The sequence below is a fragment of the Myiozetetes cayanensis genome, unplaced genomic scaffold, assembly GCF_022539395.1.
Source record: "Myiozetetes cayanensis isolate MyiCay16 unplaced genomic scaffold, myiCay2020 scf1, whole genome shotgun sequence".
In the NCBI taxonomy this organism is placed as follows: domain Eukaryota; kingdom Metazoa; phylum Chordata; class Aves; order Passeriformes; family Tyrannidae; genus Myiozetetes; species Myiozetetes cayanensis.
In genome coordinates this window covers 96436720-96462781 of record NW_026086604.1, presented here as the reverse complement: position 1 = coordinate 96462781, position 26062 = coordinate 96436720, and the positions used below count along the sequence as shown (strand labels likewise).

At 40.4% G+C, this 26062-nt stretch overlaps 1 protein-coding gene across 1 annotated transcript in view; it reads left to right on the top strand.

The window, feature by feature from the left end:
• ITGA9 (integrin subunit alpha 9) overlaps positions 1-26062 on the top strand; it is a 213465-nt gene that overhangs the window by 135407 nt on the left and 51996 nt on the right. The window contains 3 exon segments of the mRNA XM_050325002.1: positions 19170-19256; positions 20625-20704; positions 23971-24060. Coding sequence (XP_050180959.1) covers positions 19170-19256; positions 20625-20704; positions 23971-24060 — 257 coding nt within the window.

Genomic DNA, 26062 nt, shown 5'->3' with positions numbered 1-26062 from the left:
CCTTTTGCCAGGAAAGCAAAAGCTTTTATAACCAGGGCTTGGGAATATGGGTAGCATGGCAGTAACCATACCATATGTTGCCTCTCTGTTTTTGCAAATCTAGTGTTTAATTATTGTTCCAGAATCTACCAGAATGTTTTACATCCCTGGGATAAAATTGTCCTTTTTCTTAACTGGTAAGAAAAAAATACGTGCAGCTCAAGCTATCAGACATCATTGTTTAATTTAATTTTCTTTTTCTGTGCATGTTCAATGAAAACCACAACTTCTCTGCTTCCCTAGGAATTAGTAAAGAGCAGCACTTTCTTCAGGTCAGAGGCTGTTAGAGCTATCTAACATCCCCCTGCTCATAGCAGATAGGAATTGAAGGCTAGACTGTTGATCCAGGGATCCTTTTCTCTTGGGATTCAGATATTACTCCTATCATCAGGGAATAGGCATTGTAGATTGGGTTTATTTTTGTAGTTAGTACCTATTAGAGTCTTTTAAATTTTTCTCCTCTACTCTGATTTATCACATAGATCTGAAAGTTATTTATATCTATATCTATATATATAGATATAAATGCGGTGTGTATGTATTATTTTTTATTATTTTTATAATTTTTATGCCAACAAATCAGGTGGGGCTGCTCTCTGGGTTACATGATGTGGAAAGTGTTTGTCCTGGAACTAGCTCATTGTGACTTTTAATTTGCCTGTTTATCTTGGAGGTCTTTTCCAACCTTGATGATTCTATGATCCTATACATGTATATGTAGTGGTTCTGAAGAAGATCCTGAGATGCTTTGTGGGGCTCAGATTAATAAGAGAGGTTTTATTTGACTGCCTAGTTCTGCTTTTCTCAAGGGTCTGTAAGGGAAATGGTTTCCAAAGGAAGAACAGCTGTGTGGATGAATACAGTCATGTAAGATGTAGTTTTTGCAGTCTTAGAAGGTAGCTTATGCTATAACAAAGCCTGTTTACACTGAATCCTGACCTATCTGGTGGTGTACCACCCAAGGTAGTATTTCACCATGCCTGGGCACCAGCAGAGGTCCTGGCTTCTATCTGGATGAGGAAGGGAAAAGGAAATCCAAAGCCCTGAATTTATGGCACGTCTTCAAGGGGGTGGAGAAGGGCTCCCTGAGCCACAGGAAGTAGTTGCCCATCCTGTTTCAGTCCCTGCATGGCCCATAGCTCACCAGGCAAGCTGCTTCTTTCTACACATTCTCAGGAGCTGCACAGAGGCAGGAGGCACTGCCGTAGTTGCAGTAGTGCCAAGCAATGGGAGAGGGCTTTGGAAAAGGGATTCAGCTGCTTTTGTTGCTGAGATCCAACCACCCCAATCTCTACTGTTATCTTGATAAACTGCATTACTAGAAGAAAGGTAAAAACCCTTCACAGAGGGTAGAGCCCAGTATACAGTGAGCTCAATACACTTGATCTTGGATGAGCTTAATTAAAGTTTATGCTGTCTCTATGGAAAGATCACCAGTGCCTTTCCTGTGTCCCAGTGTCTCTCTCCATTATCAAGTTTTGCACTTAAACTCAGTGGACAGAGACTTGCCAATGTTTGAGGTGAGAAATCTGTGGGAGAGGGTTTGTCTCATTGTTCTTAGGATGAGGCTTAAAATTGTCCAAACTTTAACATCTTCTACAAAATACTTAAATAAGAATTTATTTGCACAGCTTTCAGTGGTTTTCATTACAACAAGAAATGGGGGTTTGTTTTTGTTGTAACTTGAAGCTTAGAGTTTATTGAGTTTCTGGTATGAAAGGTCAGTTCCCGTTTTAGAAGTTTCTTTTGATCACTTTTAAAGCAGGCAGCTTGAGACGTTGCCAGAAGATAAATGACACCATGAGTGGAAAATCCAATAGAATTTTAAACAAATATATGTATCTTCATAGTATATATAAACATATATATTATATATGCATGTGTATATATGTATGTATTTGCATTGCTTAGTCTTGTGGGATGTTTTAGTCATGTGCTGTGTGTCTGGAAGTAGTGCCAATTGTGCTCTTCCACCTGATTGTTTAGATTGCTCCTGTGAACCTGATAGGATAAAAAAAAATCCAAACCTTTAATTAATCTTACTAAGCACAAGACATGGTCCTGTAGGCATACTTAAGTTGTAGCCTCCCTGAAGTCAACCACAGTTTTGCTATAGAAAGACTAAAAAAAAACCAGCTGCCTAGTCATAAACATGAGTAAAGATGTATTTAGCTGAAAATCCAAGGAGGGGCCAGTGCTTTGTAAGAAATCATGGGCTTTCCTTTCCCTGAGTTTAACATTAGTCTGTGTTCCTTTTAGCAGAAGCAGGAGCATTAAACCCTGCCCCAAATCTGATTGTGGGGTTTTTCTGTGGTTTTTTTTTGGTGTTTGGTTGGTTGGTTTTTTCTGTGACAGAGCTTCCTGTGGCATTTCATCAAAACCAGAGGCATTGAGCACAGCAGGGAGGAAGAGTGAGAAGCATTTCAGCTGGCTTCATTCCAGGCTCTGAGGGCGAGCAGGGGACCTTCTCTTCATTGTAACCCCCCACCCAGTCAGGCTGCAGGGGATGCCGAGCCTGGCGCATTCCCAGCCAGCAGCACTTTCGCAGCCTGTGTTTGGGAGGAGGCCAGAAAACTTGCACTTGACTTTTGGCCATAACAATCTGCAGACACGGTGATTTCCACTGAGCAAGGGAAAAGGAGGAGTGAACTAAAAAGCTACTCTATAAAGTAGTGTGACACCTCTTAAAGTCTTACAAGTGAACTGCTAAGCTTTCCTTTTAAAAACAGGAGATATATATATATATTAAATAAGCCTGTTTCAATATCCCAGTGCAGTAGGAAATTGATTATGCCTCTGTACTTCAGCATCGTTCCTAGGTTACAAGGTATTTATGATGTCATAAGGTTTTTCCAGGAAAATATCCTAATGCACACTGTGTTTGAGTTTCTGAAAGAGAAAGACCAAAACCCCCAAACCTGTGTGTGTTTGCAAAAGACATTTCCTGGGGTTTCAGATTTAGCTTTGGTTGTTGGAGGTTGTATGTTGAGCTAGGTTTTGTTATTTCCAGGAAAATGCCAAATACCAAGCTCATTATTATTGTTATTACTTAATGTTATTCTTTATACTTTAAAATTACTCCCAGTGAAGGACAGAAGAGCAAGAGGGCAGGGTAAGACTGCATTTTATTGATTGCATTTCCTCATCCAGTTTGGTTTTAATTGTGAGTTTGGGGTTTTTTTTTTCCAATTATTTGTGAGGTTTTTAATTTACTTTCTCATCAAACTGTGTGTAGTTGATGACACTTGAATTTATTTTCTGAGTTTGTTATGAATTTAAGCATTTCATTATAACACTGAGATCAGATAGCTGTGTTGCAATTGAATACACCAATATTCATTGTAACTGAAGCCTTATACACAAAAGGTTGTCTTACAGTATATGTGGGCATATATTATCCATGCTTCCAGAAGTGCCACTTATCTTTTGTTTCTGCTTTTAATTTTTGGTGTTTTGAAGACATGTTTTTGTTATGGAATAAAATGCATATAACTGTATTGGGTTTGTGTGGCAAGGTTTTGGTAGTAGGTGGGGCTATAGGAGTGGCTTCTGTGAGAAACTGCTAGAAGCTTCCCCCATTGTCTCACAGAGCCAATACCATCCTGCTCCAAAATAGACCCACTGCTGGCCAAGGCTGAGCCAGTCAGAGGTGGTAGTAACACCTCTGTATTACTGTATTTAAGAAAGGAAAAAGTTATTGGGCAAATGTAATTGTGGCCAGAGAAGAGAGTTGTGAGAATATGTGAGGGAAACAACTGTGCAGACACCAAGGTCAGCAAAGAAGGAAGGGGAGGAGGTGATCCAGGCAGCAGAGCCGAGATTCCCCTGCAGCCCATGATGAAGAACATGGTGAAGCAGGTTGTCTCCTGCAGCCCGTGGAGGTCCAGGGGGGTGCAAAGATCCACTTTAGCCCATGTCAGAGCTGGTGGATGCCCAAAAGAAGGCTGTGAACCCATGGGATGCCCATGCTGGGGCAGGCTCCTGGCAGGCACCTTCAGACTCATGGAGAAAGGAGCCCACACTAGAGCACGTTTCCTGGTAGGACTTGTGACCCTGTTGGGGACCTACACTGGAGCAGCCTGTTCTTGAAGGAAGGGACCCCCATGGAAGGGACCTACACTGAAGCAGTTTGTGAGGAACTGTAGCCCGTGAGAAGGAGTCACACTGGAGAAGTTCATGAAGGACTGTCTCCTGTGGGAGGGATCCCATACTGGAGCAGGGGAAGGACTCCTCTACCTGAGGAGGATGTAACAGCAGATACAACATGTAATGAACTGACTGTAACCCCCATTCCCTGTCTCCCTGTGCCCCTCCAAGAGAAGGCGGTAGAGCCCAGGAAGGAGGGAGGGGTGGAGGAAAGATTTTGTTAAAATTTGTTTCCCTTCTCATTATCCTACTCTGATTTTCACTGGTGTTAAATTCCATTAATTTCCCCAAGTCGAGTCTGTTTTTCCTGTGATGGTAATCAATGAGTGATGTCTCCTTGTCCTTATCTCATGGACCTTACATTACATTTTCTTTCCCCTGTCCATTTGAGGAGGGGAGTGATAGAGCAGCTTTGGTGGCTACCTGTCATCCAGCCAGGGTCAAACCACCACAGTAATTATCATCATAATTAAAAGACAATATCTCTGTTCAGTCTGCATGCAACCACAATTTAGTAGTGTGAGATATGTGTGTGTGTGAGCACGTATATATATATCTACATGTGCAGTGAGATAAAGGAAAGCTTACCCCAGAACCCTTTCTCCTCCCAGTGGCTTTCCTGTCTCTGATTTTTTCCTGGGTTTTTGAAGAGCATGGGCTTATACACACAAGCATGCACTGTTGTTATTAAGCTTATCATTATTCCTATGCACAGATAATGAGGGAATAATGGAGATGTAAAAAATTTATTCATCCACATTTTTTTAAATAAAGGTGCAATCAAATGCAATGCACTGACAGATTGCAACAACATCTGCATTTTGGATATACGTGTCATGATACGAAAAATATAGGAAAAGTATAAAAGTATAATTCTGGACATGCTTTTTTTGACTCTCAAGACTGAATTTTCTTTTCTGGATAATTGCATTGTGTCTGGACAGGCATTTAATCAAATAAAGTTTCTGCAGTTTTCAGAGAAAAGCTTTTTTGTGGGAATAACACAAAATTACTAAATCTAAATTAGTGCTGAATTTAGCTGAATGTGTGTCAGAGATATTTTGTGTAATAGTTCTTATGACTGCTTTTTAAATATATCACTCTGGAGTCAGAAACCTGATTTTTCCCTTGGTCTTCATTTTCCTGGTGGTTTTACTATGTTTTTGTATGTGGAACTTGAAAGACATGGTGAGTATGCAAAAGTTGCCTTACGCCTGGTAGTATATTGGTATATGTGCTAGTGTCTCAGTTTAATGAGACTGAAGTGTTTTGTTAAGGAGGATGAGTTATGAGGAAGACCAAGCTCCTTCCTCTAAGCAATTTCCGAAATTAAGAGGGTCCAATTGAGGAAGTATCAAATAAAAAAGATAACAGCCCTTTCTTAAAGGATATATGTGTATTGGCAAAACAACAAAAGAACACAAAAACAAGTAAATAATAATAATAATAATAATCCTACACCCAGAGTCCGGCAGTTGCTGCTTGTGGGCCCTGGCATGTGGGAGAAGCCGAAAATGGAGATCTCCCCCACGCATCGAGAAGGGGAAGGGCAAAAGGGGAAAAAGGGCTCTTCCCCCAGACTCATGCTGTTGGCGGTTTTATCTTGGCTGGCAAACTGATAGTGCATTACTAAGTAGGCCCCATTTTGTAATGCTTTAGTCCATGTGGATCATGGATTTTTCCCGTTCTGCATCTAAGTATCCATTTTTTTGGTGGTGAATGGTGCCACACTGAGTTGGTGGCTGGTCACAAGTGCTGGAAGATAGGAAGGCTCTGCAAAGGGATCTGGGCAGTCTGAATCAATGGGCCAAGACCAAGAGCATGAGGCTGAAAAAGGCCAAGATCTGTGTCCTGCATTTCAGCCACAACAACCCCATGCAGTGCAACAGGCTGGGGGCAGAGTGGCTGGAAAGGGGCCAGGGAAAAGGACCTGAGGGTGCTGGTTGACAGCTGAACATGAGCCAGCAGTGTGTCAGTGGCCAAGAAGGCCAATAACATCCTGGTTTATATGAGCGGTAGTGCATCCAGCAGGACCAGGAAAGTGATTGTCCGCCTGTGCTCAGCACTGGTGAGGCCACACTTCAAGTACTCTGTCCATTTCTGGGCCCCTTACCAACAAGAAAGACATTGAGGAGCTGGAGCGAGTCCAGAGAAGGGCAATGAAGCCAGTGAAGGGTATAGAGGGCAAATCCTATGAGGAGCAGTTGAGAGAGCTGGGGTTATTTAGCCTGGAGAGAAGGAGGCTCAGGGGTGACCTTGTCACTCTCTACAACTATCAGAAAGTAGTTCAGGTGGGGGTCTACCTCTTCTCCCAGGCTATTACCGACAGGACAAGAAGAAATGGCCTCAAGGTGTGACAGGGGAGAGGTTCAGGTTGGACATCAGGAAGGATTGCTTCACAGAAAGGGTTGTTAAACATGGAAATGGGCTGTCCCATTTGGTGGCGGAGTCACTATCCCCAGAGATGTTCAAAAAATATTGGATGTGGCACTTAGTGCCATGGTCTAGTTGACTAGATGGTGATCAGTCAGAGGTTGGACTGGATGATACCAGGCCTTTTCCAAACTAAATGATTCTGTGATTCCATGAATTTTCATTAAATCTTTCAGCTGACTTAGAAATCCTGCAGTGCTTCAATATTTTTCAAGACTGAGTTTTGCACTGGGTTACCTTTTGCAGGTTTCTAAGATGAGACTTATAATCAAGGGATGCAGAGGGAAAACAAGTGTATGTCATGTTCAACCGCTTTTAAGCATTTCTTTGCAAGGGGAGGTTTGTGTTGAACTTCCAGTCACAGCTGGCTCACAGTCTAGTGGTCGCCTATCCATGGGCATCTGGCTGCTTGGCAGAATTGTTGAAACAGACCAGTAAAGGTACAAATTCTAAAATAAGGTGCAACTGCGTGGGTAAGATGAGTTTGGATTAGATTAGTCTGAGTTTCAAGTGTTGTATTTAGCTGCATTAACATGTCAGGGATTGTTCCTATATGTTGTGGCACTTAGGGCCAGCACTAGGATCCTGCTGTAGAGAAGCATGCAGACCAGTGCTCCAAATGGTGTGGAGGCTTCTGAGTCCATTTTCCATTTGCCTTGTGTGTGGTGGGAGTTCATCTAGCCAGCTTGCTTCCCAGTTATTTTGTTCCTGTTTACTTGTCCTTTGCTGTCGAATGCAAAAGACTATTGCCCACATCATGCCAGCAAATGGTATCTCATGCCTTTAGGAGGGAGAGCTTTATGTATCTTGGAATAAATGAAAAACAATATTTCAAATGATGACAACAAAGTAACTTTTTTTCCAAGACGGCATGGCCACCTAGGACAATAGCTTGGGAAGGTGTCTAGTAAATCAGCCGAGTGGATTAGGAGTGGCAGTGAAATTTTTCTGCTATCCTGCTGTGTATTGTGGGAAGCAAACAAAAGGAAGGGGTGCTTCACACCATATCTGGTTTGTGCAACTCGTGACACTGGTCCTGAAAAGTAAGAATATGAAATTATTTGTATGATTAGCGTTCATGTTAAAACTGATGCCATCTTTTCAATTATTGAGATGGAAAACTCATGCAGAAGTAAATTGTGTCTATAAAAATAAATACGTGATGTGAAGAGACTGTGTTTGGGTAATTTTCAGTGTGTATATGTTACTTGAGAAAGTTGACTTATTAGTGTTTCCAGTTGTGTTGGCTCTGATCCAAGCCTTTAAATCTCCCTTTAATTTTTGTCCTTTTTTGTTTGTTTTTGTGGTGAGGCTGCAGCAATAAGCTATCCATACATATTCATAAGGCAAGGAGTATAGCAACAGAAGTAACATATATTTTGGAAATATCTGAGAGGTCAAATATCTGCAAAGATAGCTGATGTAGCTTACCAGCTCTGATACAATCATGAAAGTTTTAAACAAGGAATTATTTGTCTTTCCATTCTAAGCAATAATTACATTTCTCCACTATAGAAAGTACTTAGAATCATAGAATCATTAAAGTTGGAAAAGACCTTCAAGATCATTGAGTCCAACCTTTGACTGAACACCACCATGTCAACTAAACCATAGCACTAGCTGCCATATCCAGTAGTTTCTTGAACACTTCAGGGATGGTGACTCAGCCCATCCAATGCTTATCCACCCATTCAGTGAAGAGATTCTTCCTGATGTCCAACCTGAACCTCCTCTGGCACAACTTGAGGCTATTTCTTCTTGTCATGTCAGTAGTTGCCTTGGAAAAGAGGCTGAACCTCACCTTGCTACAGCCTACTTTCAGATAGTTGTAGAGAGCAATAAGGTCTCTCCTGAGCCTCCTTTTCTCCAGGCTAAGCAATTAAGCTCTCTCAACTGCCCCTTATATGACTTATTCTCTAGACTCTTCACCAGCATCGCTACACCTCTCTGGATGTGCTCCAGCACCTCAAAGGCACTTGTGTCTTAATAGGAGTTATGAGCCTGATTCTTTAGTGAGGATTATAAAGGACAGGTGAAAACTGAATCATTGGAATGGCTTTTGTTTAGTTTTATAAAACATTAATTCATACAGGCTTAGAAAGCTAGTAATTTCTTGATGATAAAAGACAATAATTATATTAAGCTGTTCAGTCAGTAACTTGAGTTTGCAAAACTTTCTTATATTCCAAGCTTGATGCTTCACTACTTTATATTGTTAATAGTTTTTTTTATTGTGGAGTATCAGTAACTGCCCCATCCTACAAGCAGGCAGCACTTTCGTTCTCACTTTTCTTGGTTCTCTAAAGAAGAGAAGTGACACAGTGAACAAGAAGGGCCACTTTCAAGAGACAAATTATGATAATACAGTCTTAAATGAAATTGTCTTGTTAGAAGTATCTTGTTATTGCTTAGCATCCTTTAAAGGAAGGAAGGAAGGATGAAAGAGAAAGCCAATTTGCAAGAGGGAGAAACCAGAGAGGGATTCAAGTGCAAGTGACCACAACCTGCTCAAGATGTGTTTTGCTTCTATAGTACAAGGGACAGAGGATTTTATCTGAATTCTTCCCATGAAAAGAAATTACTTTGGAGCTGGTACTGACCTTCTTCCAACATTTCCTATATTGTTCTTCTATGGAAGCAGACAATTCCCATCCCAAAGCCACTCCCAGCCAAAGACAAGTGTTAAAAGTAAGGAAGAGTGCTGGCTGAAAGTGACTGAGGAAAGCTCTGCAGCCCTTGTGTGCTCCTCCAAAGTCTCAGACAACAAAATGCCCGGAAAATGGCATGACAGGTGTCTTCCTTGGGAAGTTTCCAGTGCCTACCGTCAAGATAGGTGCTGGCCTCCTTGCAGATTTTCAGCTCAGATTATTCCTCCCCTGAGGGATCTAGAAAACATTAGAGGATCATAGGGGTGGGAGGAAAAATGCAGAGTGAGCTTTCTGACCCTGGGAAGACATTTGTTTTGGGTTATGTTCAGAGACTAGAGAGGCCTCCAGGAGCCTGAGTTTATCCTGACAGGACCAGCAGCCCCCTGCACTCAGAAGAGAGGCTTGAGTGTCAAGCCTGAGCTAATGCAACTTCCCTGGGGCATGAAGGTATCTGCAGAGCCCCAGCATGAGTTCCCAGATTGATGGTGTCAGCTGAGATGTCACTTCTCAGGTGGTAATTTGATGAACGCTGAGGGTGGATGGGGAGAGGGAACCCCAGAGCAAGAGGCCTTTCCTTTTACCCCTTGCTCCGAGGGGGAGCGGTGCCCCCTTCCCCTCCCCCCTTTACCCCGCGGCATCTCATGGCCCCCCAGAGAGACCAGGATGCCATCAGCAGGCCGGGAAGGAGCAGGCAGAGAGAGTTTATTGTTCTGGGTAGCGACTTAAGTACCCCTTAGGTGGATTACAATGTGACCAGTAGGAGTTCAGGAGGTCTCACAAACAACCAATGATAACAAAGGGTTAACAACCAGTAGATGACCAGTTATCTCTTAGACATTCCAAGGATACAGGTAAAGGATCTTGGGAAGAAGAAGGGTTACACAAAGAGTTACAATCACCATTTTGGAAGCATGGTCACTTTAAACAATCATTACAACTTCAGCATACTTTATATACCACAAGCATACTGCAACAGTAATTGCTGCTGTGGAGGTTGGCTGGCCTCAGAAATGCACACTTGCCATTAAGAAGTAGATTCCAGAAAATACAGATTTGCTCTGATGAGAATTATTTTCCTCTATGACTGTTTTTGTCCCACAGTGTGGAAAGAATATAAAAGGAAGAATAAGGCTCTATATTCCAAATTTTTATGAGACGTATTACAGACATCACAGGGAAAATCTGCTATCTCCAGCCATTACTCACCTGGACAAATCCACTGGAGACACTGGTCATCCACAACCATAAAATAGGCAACTGTTCTGTACTTGGGGGATGCTATCAGTTTATCCCAAATAAAGAGCTCTATGCAATTTAGTCATATGGCCCACTGTGTCCACATTTAAATGGTATTCCTTATGTTATTAATAACACCCAGGTTGTGCACCCAGTGGATGAGTGTTGTTGTTTGGGAGATTGGAAGTCTGGCCTTTAAACCCCTGCTCTGCTGGTAGAGTATGTGTAGCTGTACATTAATACATATGGAAAAGGGTCATAGAGTCAGACCTAGCCAAACAGCGTAGTTGAAATGTGGCCAACCTCACAGTCAGTGAGGGTCAGCTGACCTAGCAGCTCAAAGGGGACTGTGTATCTTGGGGATGTTCCCTGAATTATTTCCTATATGTTGAAAAAATTAATTTCAGCCATTCTCAGCAAGCAGGGAAAAGAAAGATTTAGCTGGTGTAGTACAGTGAAATTCAATACAGCCTAATTAGTCCGTTAAAATGAGAACTAGTGTGTCAGCAAAGGAGGTGGAACTTCTCAGAGTGGCACCAGATATCCCTTATTCCTTATGGTTTCACCCTCTTCCCTGCAGGTCCCTTAAAAGATGAGAGAAGCTTTGTTGATTGGTTCTGAAACTTGTTTTGGGGCTTAATCACTTGAGCTGGGTGAACAATTTCTGCTGCCTCTTCAGCTTCTGAGGTGCTGTGCTCTAAAAATTTGCTGCACTAGCTTTTCATCAGTTGAGATAAATATTTATGAGAGAGTGCGTAGGGAATATCCAGTAAATAGAAAAGTTTTTGTCTTTCCTTTTTTGCTCAACGATTTGCTGTGTTGACTGGGATCAGTGAGCTCATGATCTGTAAATAATTTCCATTGAGGAAGGAGAAGAAAGAGGCAAGAGGCTTTAAATAATTATATAGAAAGAGTTGTTTTCACAAAATGAGGAGCAAATCCAAGATGTTTGAAGCCTGACTTGTTGGGTTTGGGGGTGGGGTATGCCTACAGTATTTGCTAATGAGGTCATGGAATAGGATAGGAAATTTCTTCCTAAAGCTAAAGAAAACTTTATTTTCCTCTCTAGTTGAGGTTCCCCAATGCCCTTCAAATTTATTTTCTGATAATGAATCAAAAGATCGATTCATTAGCAGAATACAGAATGCCCCACTGCCTTGCATCTTCATATGCACATTTGGATGTGTGCACATCAGCATACTCAGATATGGGGTTTTGCTCACTCGTTAAGCACTGGGATGACAAGGGTCTTTGCTGGTGAAACAGCAATTTGCAGAATTTATGATGTGTAATATTCATATTTGCTGATTTGGTTTGTTAGGGGAATATCTATGTGTTGGAAAGTAAAGGAAAACTTTCAGTCCCTGTGACACTTTTAAAACAGACCTTTGTGATGCACACACAAAATCTTTTTATTTCATTGTATAATTTGATTGGATATCCAATATTCTTCAATCATTGCATTCAAGACATTAGACAGATGCTAGTTTCATGACAACATCTAGCTGAGCAAGTCTATATTGAGTCTATAACTCCCTCTCTGTAAAAATCTAGGAATAGCAGGTAATGAATAACAATAATTTTCACATTATAGTTGCTATTGATGCTGATTTATCATTGACTTGGCCTTCATATTATTCACATTGTTACTTCACATTCCACCTGTGTTTGGAAATTATTTACAACAGAGGCAATGTGTGAAGCTCAAGATGCAGAACAGTTACGTTAAAAGAGTAAAGCCATTTTAATTTCTTTCCATCATGAACATCTCTTCCCTCCTTATGAGTGATTCCATTACATACTTTGCTTTGGCTACTGGAGAGCTATACACAGAAGAGTTTCTGAACACAAGGTGTTTGCTTGAAGTTGCGAAGTAACCTGTGTTTCCAAAAAATGGAATAAATCATGGGATTTTCACTTTGAGAGCAGAAACTTCCTGAAATGCACATGAGAGTTTTTCCTGGACCCGTTGTTGCTTTTAAAGCTATGGCCACCTTTGCTGACCACTGCAGTCCATCTTCAAAGCTACTATCAGTAACAGGATTATCTTTTTCCCCAGCTTGGAATGCACACTCATAGCTCATGAGAGGCCTTGTAGCCTTCCCAGGTGACCTGATGCCACCACTGTGTGTCACAGCCACTGCCTGGGAAGCTGGCCTCAGAGAAGCAGTGCATCCTGACACTGTGCACAGTTCTCCTTGTCTGATCCCTGGTTGTGCAGTGCTGAGAAAGTTGGGCGCTTATGGCAGTGGATGTTTGAATGCTTCTGTGCATTTGGAACTCGTGGAACAGATGAGATGGAACACTGAGACCCAAAACTGCAGGTTCATTTTGTGAGATACTGAGATTTCCAAATCTGAGTTGATGATGCTTTTGGCTGTGGGCTGACAGATTTGATGAAGGTCTGTGCCTGGCAAGGTCTTGCCCAGAAACATGGAGGAAATACTGTCTGCTCAGCTGGTAGAGTACTGAGACAGAGTAGAGTACTGAGACTGCTAATTATCTGAAGAAAAATGAGGCCCAAAAGGCTTTTGAGAATGATAATCAGAGCAATTTTTAAGAGTTATCTGAAGTAGACCAGACCCGTAATTTCTGATGATTTTTACTTGAATTATGGCACACTGTCAGTCAGTTTCCAGTCAGTAATACCACTAATCCTCTTTGTGTTGTGGCAGTTTTAAAATATCCAACAAAACAGCATTTTGGAGGAAAGTGTGGTATCTGTGGAATTTTGTATTAGAAAAAACAAGCTGTATGCACATGAGGGGGCCTCCAAGATTAAACTACTTTGAACTGTACTTGCTCTCAGCCATAGGGAGGCTCAGTCTTAGCCAGACTTTTTTATTTTAAAAAATCCCTAACCTTGTGTGAGTTCAGGCATCCCTAATTGCACTTCACATGTGACCCACATTCTTTGGTGACCTCAGTTGCTGTGGAAAGAAAGTACATTAGTACATTCAGGAGGTAGCTGTTAAATTATTGGCACATCTTCATATCCTTGAAGCCTCAGTGAAGGCCTTTAGAGAATTGTGAGAGAGGGAGAGATAAGCATAGAAGCAAAATAAAAATTCTGCTCTCCAGACTTTAGGGAAACCCCCAAGTTTTTGATAGCACAACTTAACGGCTTAGACCAAGATTATGAAGAGTGATTGGAAGAGGCCATTTCAAACATCATCAGAGAGGTGAGACTTTATTTTAGGTTCCTGACATTGGAGATGTTTGTGTTACCCAGCTTTGCTAGCTAACTGTATAGGAAGCAGATTACCAGCTGTGAACAGACATATGTTCAATGATATCTCCCAAAAGTAAGAAGCTCTTAAATGGCAGGTCCATTCTATAGAATTGTCCTGTTGTGTGGAACAAAACATCCAGCTGTTCATCTAGACTGTCATTTGGGAAATGAAAAGTTCAAGATGGAATTACTGAGGTATAAGTATGTGTTTTAAGTCAGGATCCATGATGATAATAAAATACTGTACAAATTTACCAAATTTTCCCAGTACTCAATGTAAGCCTCTACCTTTGGAGCAGGCCAGAAAATTTCCAAATAACTAATGGGAAAAGTTAGTTATAAAGTCTATATACTGGAGAGGATATAGTAGTTAAATGCATAATACCCAACTTTTGAGGGTTAGTATAGCATTAAGTGGACTGTGCAAGTAGCCCTCTTTTGTGATATTTTCTTAGCGTATTTGTTTTAGGACTTGGGTGAGGATACTGTTCATGATCCCCTGTGATGTCAACTGCAATGGCTCAGATATCATAGACCAGGAAAACTAGTAACAACACAAAAAGCAATAATAAGTGTGTGCTCTTAGAAGAAATGCAGGGTTTCCCAGTATTCACTCTGGTTGTTCTGCTTTTGTATCCTTTGAAAAACATGAAGTATTACAAAAAATCTGAACAAGTTAAGTAAATTCTCAACATCTTCAAAACAAAACTATTCTGCAAACATATTATCAAGGCTTCCAGGACATTTTCTCATCAGTTCCAAAATATATGTGCAAGTAGCCAAGATTTGCAAGGGAGATTTTTTTTTCAATCTAAACAACAGCAACAACAACAAAGTTTAATTTGAATTTAGAGAAGAAAAACATAAATTGCTTAGATTTGGCAGTTAACCTAGGTCAAAGTAGACAATACTTTAAAAATCTTCTGAAAATGCTTGTTTCAGGGGACAAATGGCAGCTGCCTTTGAGCAGGTTCTAATAAGGGGGTTTGTGCTCCAGCTGCCTTTGTACCATGAGAACACCGGACCATCAAATACTATTAAGGAAGACAGGCTTTTTAAACAAAATACATGCATTGAAAGACTTACTTGGTATGACCTGTTCTAGTTCTGACAAGCTGTTTTCTTACTGACAGCATCTCTAATGTGGCCTGAAAGATGTGTGCTTTTCTTGCAGTTCAGTCATGATCTTTGTAATGGAAAATCAGCAAAATCTGAAGTAGTTTAGCTAGGTGAAGCCAGCAAAAGGATACTTTTGTATGTATACTGTGAATTATTCCAGAGTAAGATAACAATACTATAATCCAACATCTCCCCTATGTTTTTGAGATGCTTTATTCATGTTGAAGTGCTTTGTTTTAAGCATTCAGCTTGACCTATCTTGTTTACCTGTCTTAAAAATTTTAATCTGTGAGCACCTTCCTTTCTTTTGATGGGTATCTGAGTTGTTCTGGGCAGTAAGGACTTGACTGCATGTAGTGTGTAGGTTAAGAACAAGAGCATGAGATGGCACTGGTCCTAGGCACATCCCATGTTGTCAGCCTGTATTCAGTTGTACTCTGAGCTCCCATGTTCAGCAGCTGCCCCACTTCTGCAGATGGGTGCTAGCTAAAGATGCCCATGGAGGAGACAGCTGGTGTCCCCCAGTGCAGAATGCACCAGCAGTGAGATGGGAAGAACATGAGCTGAAATTTCTCCTCTCTCAAGTCTTAAATTTAGCAAATTGCAACACTCCCAGGTCACTGCTTCTAGGCACTATATTAATATGATCATTACCAGCTTCCTGCACTACTTAGTTGAAACCACATATTTAAACTTCAAAACACTTATGTCCAGAAGTAAGGCCAATTTGATGCACCTCTGCCTATTCCCCCATCACATACCCCAGGGGTTATGTTTTTATGTTTGACAGTATTACACTGCAGAATCTGAATTATTGTTTCCCCATGTGCTCCTTATAATGGAGTTAGAACTTAACTGCTTCATTGCTCATGTTATAATTATCAGGAACTTTTCTTTCTGTGATAAAGGACTTTGAGAAACAGACAATGAGTCAGCCTGAGCTTCATATTTCTCATAACCAGGTCAATATTTGTTATGTGGTAATAATACAGCTATTTGACTATTTTTTCTGGCTATTTATCTGATTGACTAAGAGTATGAAATGCTGTGAAATGTTTCAGAAGGAAAACAAAGTTTTCCAGATAAACTTTCACAGTGTTTTGTTGGAGGGGAAACTTCCAAACACTTTGGCTATGTTTTCTATGTAAACTTACTGAAACTCATGCAGTAAGCTGAGTTCTCAGCTGGGTTGTGTTGTTATAGAGAAGCATCGCTCACAAAAAGCATTATTAACTAACCTGAGCGAGAAGTGGCATCCACAATTTCTATAAGCCCTGAGTTGCACTGCTCTTCCCTATTTGTAAGGTAAGACAGACTGCTGGAACAGTGTGAAAATTGAATTTATTTAGTGCTTACAGAGTGCTCATATGTTAGAGAGCTGACCACCACAGGAAACCCCATGAAGAAATGATTTTCTGTCCCTCCAAAATAACTCACTGTAAATAAAGCCTGAAACCAAACAGTGAGCAGCGAATGACAACCAAAATATTTACTCATTAATTAAGCTTCTCCATCCTAATCCAAAACAAGCCAAGGAGTCCATGGGAAAAGTTTTCTGGGTAGCCTGTGTAATTTATAAATGTATGGAAGGCTGAACTAGTGTGGTGCAGTCAAACTTATTTCTGCTGTTCCATGAGCATTGAACAATTTTACTTTGCATCATTACTGGAATCATAGAAATCTCAAGTTGGAAGGGACCCATAAAATTCATTAAATCTAACTCCCTGCTCCTCACAGAACTCCCTAAAATTAAACCGTATGACCAAGAGCACTGTCCAGGTATTCCTTGAGCTCTGACAGGTTTGGTGTCCTGACCACTTCCCTGGAGATCCTATTGCAATGACGAACCACCCTCTCAGGGAAGAACCTTTTCCTGCTCTCCACTCTGAACTTCAGTAATGCTGTATTAATATTAATCACTAAACTGGATGGTATGTTAATGAAGCCAGAAACTTGTTCAAGTCAATCTTATTGCATCCACTAAACTTTTCCAAGCAACAACAGCAAAAACAGCCAATGATATTTTATCTGTCATTTCTTTAATAGGAAATTATAAAATCACTGCCTGCCAACTGTCAGGGCTGCAAAGGCACCAGTGTGCAAAATGAAGGAGTGCTCTTCTTCAAGATGAGAATTCTTTCTGTTATCTCGTTGTTTGACATCTCTGAAGGGATATGGCCTTGAGGAGAGGAGGCAGTCTCTTGAGTCTGTCTAGTCAGTCACCACCAGATGGCTTATGTAATTAGAAACTCCTCTTGGAAGAACATGGGCTGGGATTTGATGAAAGACATTTCATAGTTTGCCCCAATTAGCAAGGGAAGTTGAATAACCCAGAACCATGAGTATTTCCAGAGGAAATAGCTGTGAAATTCTTCATTCAGTTATGCAGTTCCTCAGTTTGTGTTCACTTGATCTCTTGCATAAAACTGAGAACCTCACAGATTGCTGAGAGGAAAAGGGAGTGAAGTGGATACTTTACCCGTGAAGCACTTGTTTTTCTGTTTTGTGTTAAATGGAGGAGAAAATCTAATGCATTGTATGAGGATGGCAGCACCATACTACTGAAGCTAGATAATTCATTTGCTAAGTAGTACCAGCTTTTGTATTTCTGGAAATAGAAGCCTACTGAGGATTGCATGGAAACAAATCCAAAAAGAAACTGAATGGGGAGTCCACTACTCTGACATTTTAGTAGTGCTGCAGTAGTATCATTCCATTAGGGGTTGACTTTTTCCTTACATTATTTTTGCTTCTCATGAAACCAGTGAAACACTGTTTGAGTCAAGTAAGAATGCGGTCTATCATTTTCTAGAAGTGTGTGCCCTGATTTAGACCATGATTTTGGAGCTAAAAGAGGCTTGTCTTTCAGATTATCACAGAAAGCAGTTCAAAGGTCAAGAATCTGAATGCTATCCGATGCCTAATTAGAATAATAAAAATGTCTGTAAATCACTAATGTTGTGCTTGAGTCAGAATGTGGAAGGCAGAGAGGCATTTCCTGGGGATGCTTATAACCCATGTTTCTAGTTCAGGAAGCTACTTCCACATGTGCTTGTTCCAACTGAGAGTGTTATCCCTGGAACTTGTAAATGCGTATTTAAAGCAGAACTCATATTTTAAGTAGTTTGGGTAATGTACAAAAGGAAACAGAGCCTGGGCTTTGCAAATTGCTGTAAATACTGAAAATAGGTCAAATAAATCATAGGTCTTGTTGCTAAGAGATTCTCAGCTACATGTCTAGAATAAAGTTAATTTATAGATTCAGATATCTGAAATTTCAGTGTTTGTATTGTAGCTGCAGACCAGTATTGTAGTTCCAGTGATGATGTAGTCAACAGTAGGGCCTAGAAAGGTATCCAACACAGTCTAAATTAAACACCTGCATTTGGTCTGCTGAACAGTTTTCTACATCCTTTGGCTACAATGGTAGCAGTGACATGTAGATCACGTAGCAGTCACTTGCTATGTAGGCACCTAAAAATGTATATCAGATTCTGGAGTTGAATCCCACTCCTAAAGTTTAGTGAGAGGAACTTGCCCACAGTGGCAGACCATTAAACTGGTCCCCGATAATCTGGAGGTGAGAATATGCTGTCCTGGAGCCAGGCACTTATTTTATGGGGCAATTAAATATTGTCCATTCAGCAGAAGTAGTTCTGTTGTAGCTGAGTCACCAGTCAAGCAGGATAGGGCTGCTCTAACCACTGGCATTTGAATTTTTGACAGTATTCATAGTCAGTGTTTAGCATGAGGACAGGATCATCCCTCTACTTTATCTATGCCACCATTGTCTCACTAAAGAAGGTTGGCATCCTTACCAACATGATTCATCTTGTGGACCAGAGCAAGAGATCAGGGCAGTGAATGTCACCAGGACATTAACTTTCTCTCCTGCATCTGTGTGTGGCATGGCTTGGTCACTGTCCCCCGACACAGTTCTCTTTTTATGGTACAGGTATCTGGGAAAACTACCTTGTGAAACCTGCATTCTGGATTATTTGAAAGCTGTCTTTTAATCAACAGAGTGAAGAACTAAAGATCTGAGTCATCCAAGTATTTGGGCTGATCCCCTGACTCTACTGTGTTTAGTCCTACAGTATTTTCTCATGATCTCATGATCTGTCCCTCAGAGCAAGGTTCTGATGGTTGTCTTCTTCCCAGTGCTGGTCTGACTGAGGTGGAGTAAGGAAGTGCTACACAGTGCTATAGCAGGAAATGTTTAGTTTTCTACAATACTTCATCACAATGGTATTTCTTAGTAATCGTCTTTTTCTCCCCAAATCTATCATCTCATGTTCTTTTTTATTTTCTTACAGGAGGAGCTGGGCATTGCCTGTGAGTTGTTGGAATCAGATTTTCTCAAATGCAGTGTGGGATTTCCTTTCATGAGATCAAATTCTAGGGTAATGTTGTGATATTTGCAATTTGCAGAGTAATAGTTCGTTCACTTCTGTCTCCAAGGAGTGGCTGGAAATAAACTGCTCTATTAACTGTCTGTGACTGATAGTTTCTCTAGCTTTCTAACCCAGATATCCAAGCCTTTCACAGTTACAGATGGTAGCTGTCCTCTTTCCCAACATACAGAGCCAATGACAGTGCCCTGTGTAGTGCAATAAAATACCTTTGAAAAATAATGCAAGAGTTTCAGCTGCGAAAAACTTGCATATTTCCTCTGTAGAAAATTAGAAAAGGACTCTCTGTCTTATTTATGTTATTTACGTTGCCTGACTGTTTTTATTTTTGTCTTCTTTCACATTAAAGTGCAACTGAATTTATACAAATTACAATGAAAATGTACTAATGGCTTTTTCATGTTATGGTCTTCTGGTAGATTTTTTTAAAGAGGATTTTGTTTGGTAATAAAAGATGCACTCTCTCACAATGTTTAAAAATCCAGCTGGTTTCTTTCTGTCACTAAACTGAGCTGGATAAATGACCAACTCAGAAAGGTGAGAAAATAGGGAATAGCTTTAGGATGACTCAAACAAAAAGTGTCTGAAATTTTTCAGAAAGTTTCAATTCCATGAGCTAATCCTTTCCATTTTAATTGGTATATCCTTTGACCCAACACAAAACTTTTGGTTTCCTTGTCTTATTGACTGTTTCATGCTCTTTTGAAACATCTAAAAATATTTTAAACAGAATAGAAAAAAATAAATGCAATAGCAAAATATTACCTAGAATGTAAGACTGTAAGCTGTTGAAATTAGTATGCATTTGGATACTGTTTCACTTGGCCAAAACCCATTTTGGAGTTAGGCAGAAAAGTTGTTACATGGAGAAGTTATTTATCAAAGTAAGTTCTCATTTCAGAATTAGCACATGATTTCACCCATTATGATGGGTGTCCTGAATGCTGGTTTAGCTTGTGCCACTTGCTCCAAATCTCTGCAGGCCTGTGGTGTGAGTTTTATTCCCCTAAAAGATGTTTTCAACAGCAAACATATAGATTGGTGCTGAGATAGTTTCAGGTAGCGATACCATTGTATGAGAAAACTCTTTCCCTGGCAAATGATCTCCTCAAGAAATATCTTTGAATGGGAATTCTAGTAAAGGCCTTTTCTCAATGAAAGGAAAAACCAAACTCTAGTATTTGATGAGAGGCAAAATAGGATTTAAAAGTTAATCTGCAGTAGAGGAAACTTTCTTACATGTATCAAAATATGCTACTTTTGTACAACTGGGCCAGTAAAAATATATGTTAAGTTTCAGAATAAATACATTTTGAAACAATATTCAGTATTTCTAACTACCACTTTTTCTTTGCACAGTATGAGTTCAGTGTGATCTTTGACACAAGCCACTTGTCTGGGCAGGAAGAAATGCTTACCTTCCTTGTCAGTGCCCAAAGGTAAGGGGACCTTTTATATGTCTGGATGACTTGGATATTCTTTATTGCATGAAGTGTGTATTATATATGCTTGACAGTTATGTGATATTAGTTGTAGGAATGTATATATATAGTAAATTAGGTTAAATTACTCAGGCTAAATGCATATATTTGTGTAACGCGGAGGAAACATGTGTTGAAGCTTCCTGAAAAATAAGATAGGATCACACATAGGTTTTCTTTGCCAAGCAGTTGCATATCTGAAGAAGCAATCTATATTCTCTCATTTGAAAGCCTCTTGTGTTTCAGTGGCTATCTCTTTGGGCCCTGCATCAGTTGATGATCAGCACCACACAGAACCATTTGTTCTAACATTTGAATGAAATAAGCATGCTTGGATGCAAACCAAAAAAGATAAATGCTTTAATCAGATGGTCAGGAATCTCACTGACAGGTTCCAAAGTTGCTTGTCTATTTTTCCCTCTCTGGATCTTTGGTGAGCTATGACAGATTGTGGAAAATGACTGAATAGGGTACTTCCCCAGGGCACTTGAAGCAGGTATTGAAGTAGGATGACACCAAGTTTGCATCATAGACATTTTATCTCAGGCAGAATAAAAGGTGTCACATGGGCTCTGTGCCTCCTAAGATGATGTACCACAAAGAAGAAGACTCCATGGGTGATTCAGTCACAAGCACTGTCAAGGTCTGTGTGGGAACCAATGCATAGCTGAATTAACATGGGCCATGAACTTCTGTTTGATGTGCTGCATGTATGACTTGTACCTGCTTCCACTTACTGTGTGAGTGAGCCAACTTCATACTCTTCCATGTCAAAATCAAGATCTCCAGCCTGAATTCTCCTCCTGAACTGGGTGACACCTCTCCAAACGGTTGGAGATGAGAGATGAGATGTAGCAGCTGCTGAGTGACTCTCATGAGGCATAGTCCTCCCCTACAGTAACAGCTGTAGGTGGGAACAGATCCTGCAGCATGTAGGACTGGTATGAAATACTGAAAGTAAGACCTTGCATCACCATGTCTTGCACATTAGGGAAGTTTTATTCTCCCTGAGGAGAAGTGCATCCTGTGTTTAGATGACCCTGTGATGCATCTCAGTCAGACAGATACATCAGTATGTGCTAGGTGAATTCCAGCTGGTGCAAAGATGGGTTAGCAGTGCTTTAAATTTGCCCAGCCATTGTTTTCCAGCTATTTGCCCTGCCTTTGATAGCACAGGACTTTTCTATGTAACCTCACTCCTCATATTTTTGTGCTGTGCCAGTGAGAAATGTTAGTCAGTGCCTTTAGATGGAGCAAAGAAATAAACAGTAATTTTTATACATGCTCAGAGGTGTTAAGAGAAAGTTTCTTATTCCAGAATGTTGAGCAGGGTGACAGTTATATTTGGAAGGATTCAGCTGAACCTCCAAAGACAGCAATGCAGACCTCAGTGCTGATTACCCTCATTTTCTCTGTGACTTTGTGCAAGTATCTCAATTCCCTTGCTGTCCAGTAAGTGTAACAAAATCTTTCTACCACAAGAGTTGCAGGAAGCCCCGAGGTAAAATCAGTGATAAAGAAATGGAGAGGAAATGCCTGTGCTGTGGCCAGACTGCAGTGAGTGAGGATATTGTTTCCACATAAAACTGGAGCTAGTCTGACAGAAGTGGCTGGACACAAAGAAGCCATGTCACTCTGTTGTGGGAAAGCAAGTATTGCAAGTATTGCCATCCAAGTGGCCATTTAAGCCTGTGCCTTGAAGCTGCAAATTTGGCAGTAGCATCTGTAATAAGAGACTGGTTCAGTAGTGGGACAGATCAACTGGAGAAGGAACTTAACATTACATGACATTGCTTTTACACTATTTGTTAAAAAAAACCCAAACAATACAAAACAACAACAAAACAAAACCTCAAATCCTCTTTGCTTCCAGGTGAGAACTGTTTTTCTAGAGCTGGATTGACTGAGTTGTATTCTTCTTTTCTAACATTACCTTTACTCCATTAGAAACAGATAAAAACATATCCATGAACCCTATATAGAATTCTGCTTGTCTATTCTGTTTGCCACCATGGTATATTAGTATTTGTATTGGATGAGAAATGTCTCCATTTCGGACTCTTCTGTAAGCCTATTCAGAGGAAGAGCTTTTATTAATTGATTTTTTTTTCCAGGACTGAAAGTTTATGGGTTTTGCTGTCTGGGCTATAATTTTCTTAGCAGACTTGGCCTGTGTGTCAGTTGCAGAAAGCTGATCTGTATCTATGCATGTATATGTAGCCAGGAGGCTCTGTTTTTGTAATCTGAGCAATTCATAATCATGGTATCAGTTGGGATGTTACTGCCCTCAGTGATACTGTTCTCAAATAAATATGATCCTATCTTTTGTTTTACCAGTTTGATTCGTGAGTAAATCCAATGAACTGCAAGGCAAAAGTGATTCCAGAGTCATAGCTAAAGAAATGGGAAATATATGTAACATATCTTTTCAGATTGTTATTCTGAGCTGTCACCCACCAAGCAGACTCACCATCAGAATTAGAATAGTTGCAGGTTTGCATGTTAGACATGCATTTCAGGAACCTTTCCCAGATGTCATATGTAAATGGTCACAGTGAAACAAAGTGACTAATGAGAGATAATTGCTCACTTTTCTTGCTCTTCTTTCTGCTTTTGACCAGCTGAGGCAACAGCCTTTGAAAATGTAAAGTAGACGTGCTTTCATTTTGGCAGCTAAGTCCAGTAAGAGGGGGATGGAACTGCTGAGACGTTATGGCTGCTTCAGTACAAGGATCTCACCCAAAAAGCTGCTAGCAGTGGCACCAAATTCATTCTGTAGTACAGTGCAGATGCACTGAAAGCATTATTTCATTTACTGAGTCAAGACCCTCTCTGGGGGACCCTCACAAACTGACATGTAGTCAGACTGGGAGAAAATGAACACTTGCATTGAAGTGTAAATGTCCTTGTTTCTCTCTGCTGTATGATGGCTGCTGTAGCTTCCCCCAGGCATTTGAATTCATATCTTCTTCCAGTGTACTTTTTTTTGTTGTGAGCCTGATGTGTCACAACCACAGAAGAGAAGCCACAAAACACATGCTTTATGTGTGTGCTCTCTCCAAGATTGGGTGAACAAATGTAACTCTTAAGGCTTCTTAAGGAACTGACATCATTCAGATACAGAGGCTCAGAGTACAAGGCAGAGAGGTGGTAGCTGTGAAACTGTGTGATATATTGCAAAAGCTGTCGATTTGCAGAATGTTTATTTTTCCTTTCTGGCATAGTGGAAACCTAGAACGCACTGAATCTCTGCATGATAATATTTTAACCCTGTCGATACCTCTGATGCATGAAGTGGCCTCGTCCATCAATGGGTAAGTGTCAGTCACCAAAACAAAACCACTGCCACCACTAATAATAACAACAACAACAACAACAATTATAATAACAACTACAACAACAATAATATCTGGGTGTCTTTCAGTGGAAAAATGAATTCTTCTCTTTGTTTACATGTAGCCAGCCTGTTGTTTTTCCTCGTTTCTCAGATTCTGGACATACAGAAAACATCATTCAATATCTGGAAATTTTATTCATTCCAACTGTACCTCTTTCGCACTCACTTCTAATTAAAGCTAATTAGTTACCATCACATTTATAGTAGGTATTTTAGTGTCATGTTTGAATTCAAGTGATTCTGTATATCTGATGGACCTTAAAATAAAATAAAGAAAGAAAAAGGAAAACACATCTTGTTCCTTAGGGTATGTCTAGAAGGAAATGGTTAAGAGTCACCAAGACAAAGGTTAGGGTCAAATGGTCTGGGATTTCAAGGACCTTGGTGAAGGCTGTTTGCCTTTCTGTTTAATATCACAAACAAATTTGCTTTTGCTTCTGTTCATTTTCCCACTCCCTGTACTCCCTAGTCTGCAAGGCTATGAACTGGGGAGCATCACTCACCCTTTGATTGAAATACATGTACAAAACATAGCTGTTGTGTCCTCTCCCCAAGACTGCACATGTACAAGTTCCTGCCTTTGTAGTTCCCTTCCACTTGGCATCTAGCATAAACAGTACTTGAGTTGGCACTGGGGGACCTGGTCACTGAAGGTGAATTAGCATTCATGTAGACCGAGAAAGCTGATATTAATTCCTAGATAAACTGGGGAAGCAAAACCTCATCAGCAATGTCCCCAGGAGGTCAGGGTCTGTTTTAGCCACCATCTATGAGACCCCCACAGGCTGTAGGTATTGTCTAAATATACCAGTGCTGGTTGGCATCAGTAGAAATCAAATATTTCCTTGACCACTATGCTACATGTATAGGAAAAAAGCTAACTTTCACTGACACGGAATCTGACTGAAAAGGTGGGTAAACTCAGATTCATGGCCTAGACTGGGTTTTGTCACATAAAGTTGATTTCCATCTTGTTCCATGGAAATAAAATGCTTTTCAAAATCAATGAAAGGTATGCTTGAGCCTGCTCAGAGAAATGGGAAGCACTGTCAAACCTCACAAGATGGCAAAGGACAAAAAGCAAGAACAAAAATCTCCTCTGTACTGAGAGTACAGTCTCAGCAGCATCTTCTGAAATTTTTGAATGTTTTCATTGTTACAGATTCTTCAGAAATTTAACTCTGTATCCCTTGCTTCTTGATGCTTTGATATAGATGGATTTTTGTTCAGATTTACAGATATGAATGCTTTCATTTGTATTGTTAGATCTCTTTTTGTTACCTACAGAATACTTCATGCCAAAAAATAATATAAATTGGGCTCTTTTCTTTCTCTTCAGAATGTACTTTTTTAAAGCTCAAGGTCTCTGAATTTATAAGCCCCACCCAAATTACTATGTGGATTATTTTTTTGTTTCTCATAGACAAGGTTTAGTTAATTCAAGTTCACAGAAAAGTCCAATTGCCAGAGAGAAGTTGAGTTTATTGGAGGGCACTACATTCCCAGGCATGGTAATATTAGCAATACTCCTTCTTTGGACATGTCTTTTTGAAGCTTATTCATCCTCTATGAAATAAGGGGAACAAACCTCATTCCTGGTCATAAATAGCCCAGAAGGGCTTGTTCCGTGTTTGGGAAAAGCCTTCTAGCACAACACTGTAAATGGGAGGAGTAAATCTATCTCTCACTGTTTCCCCTAGCAACCTCTGGCATAGGAGGCAGACAGGAAAAAAGGAAATGTACCTAAACAGGCTTAAAATCCTGTCTCCAAAAAGCTCTGACTCCAAAGGACAACCTGAGAAGGAAGCAGAGTTTTAGTCAGTGATGAGGACCAAGGTTTGTTTGAAATTACACCAGGACCATTTCCAGACAGTGGAACAGCCTGAGATTAGAAGGATGCACAAAGGATGCTTAAAGCA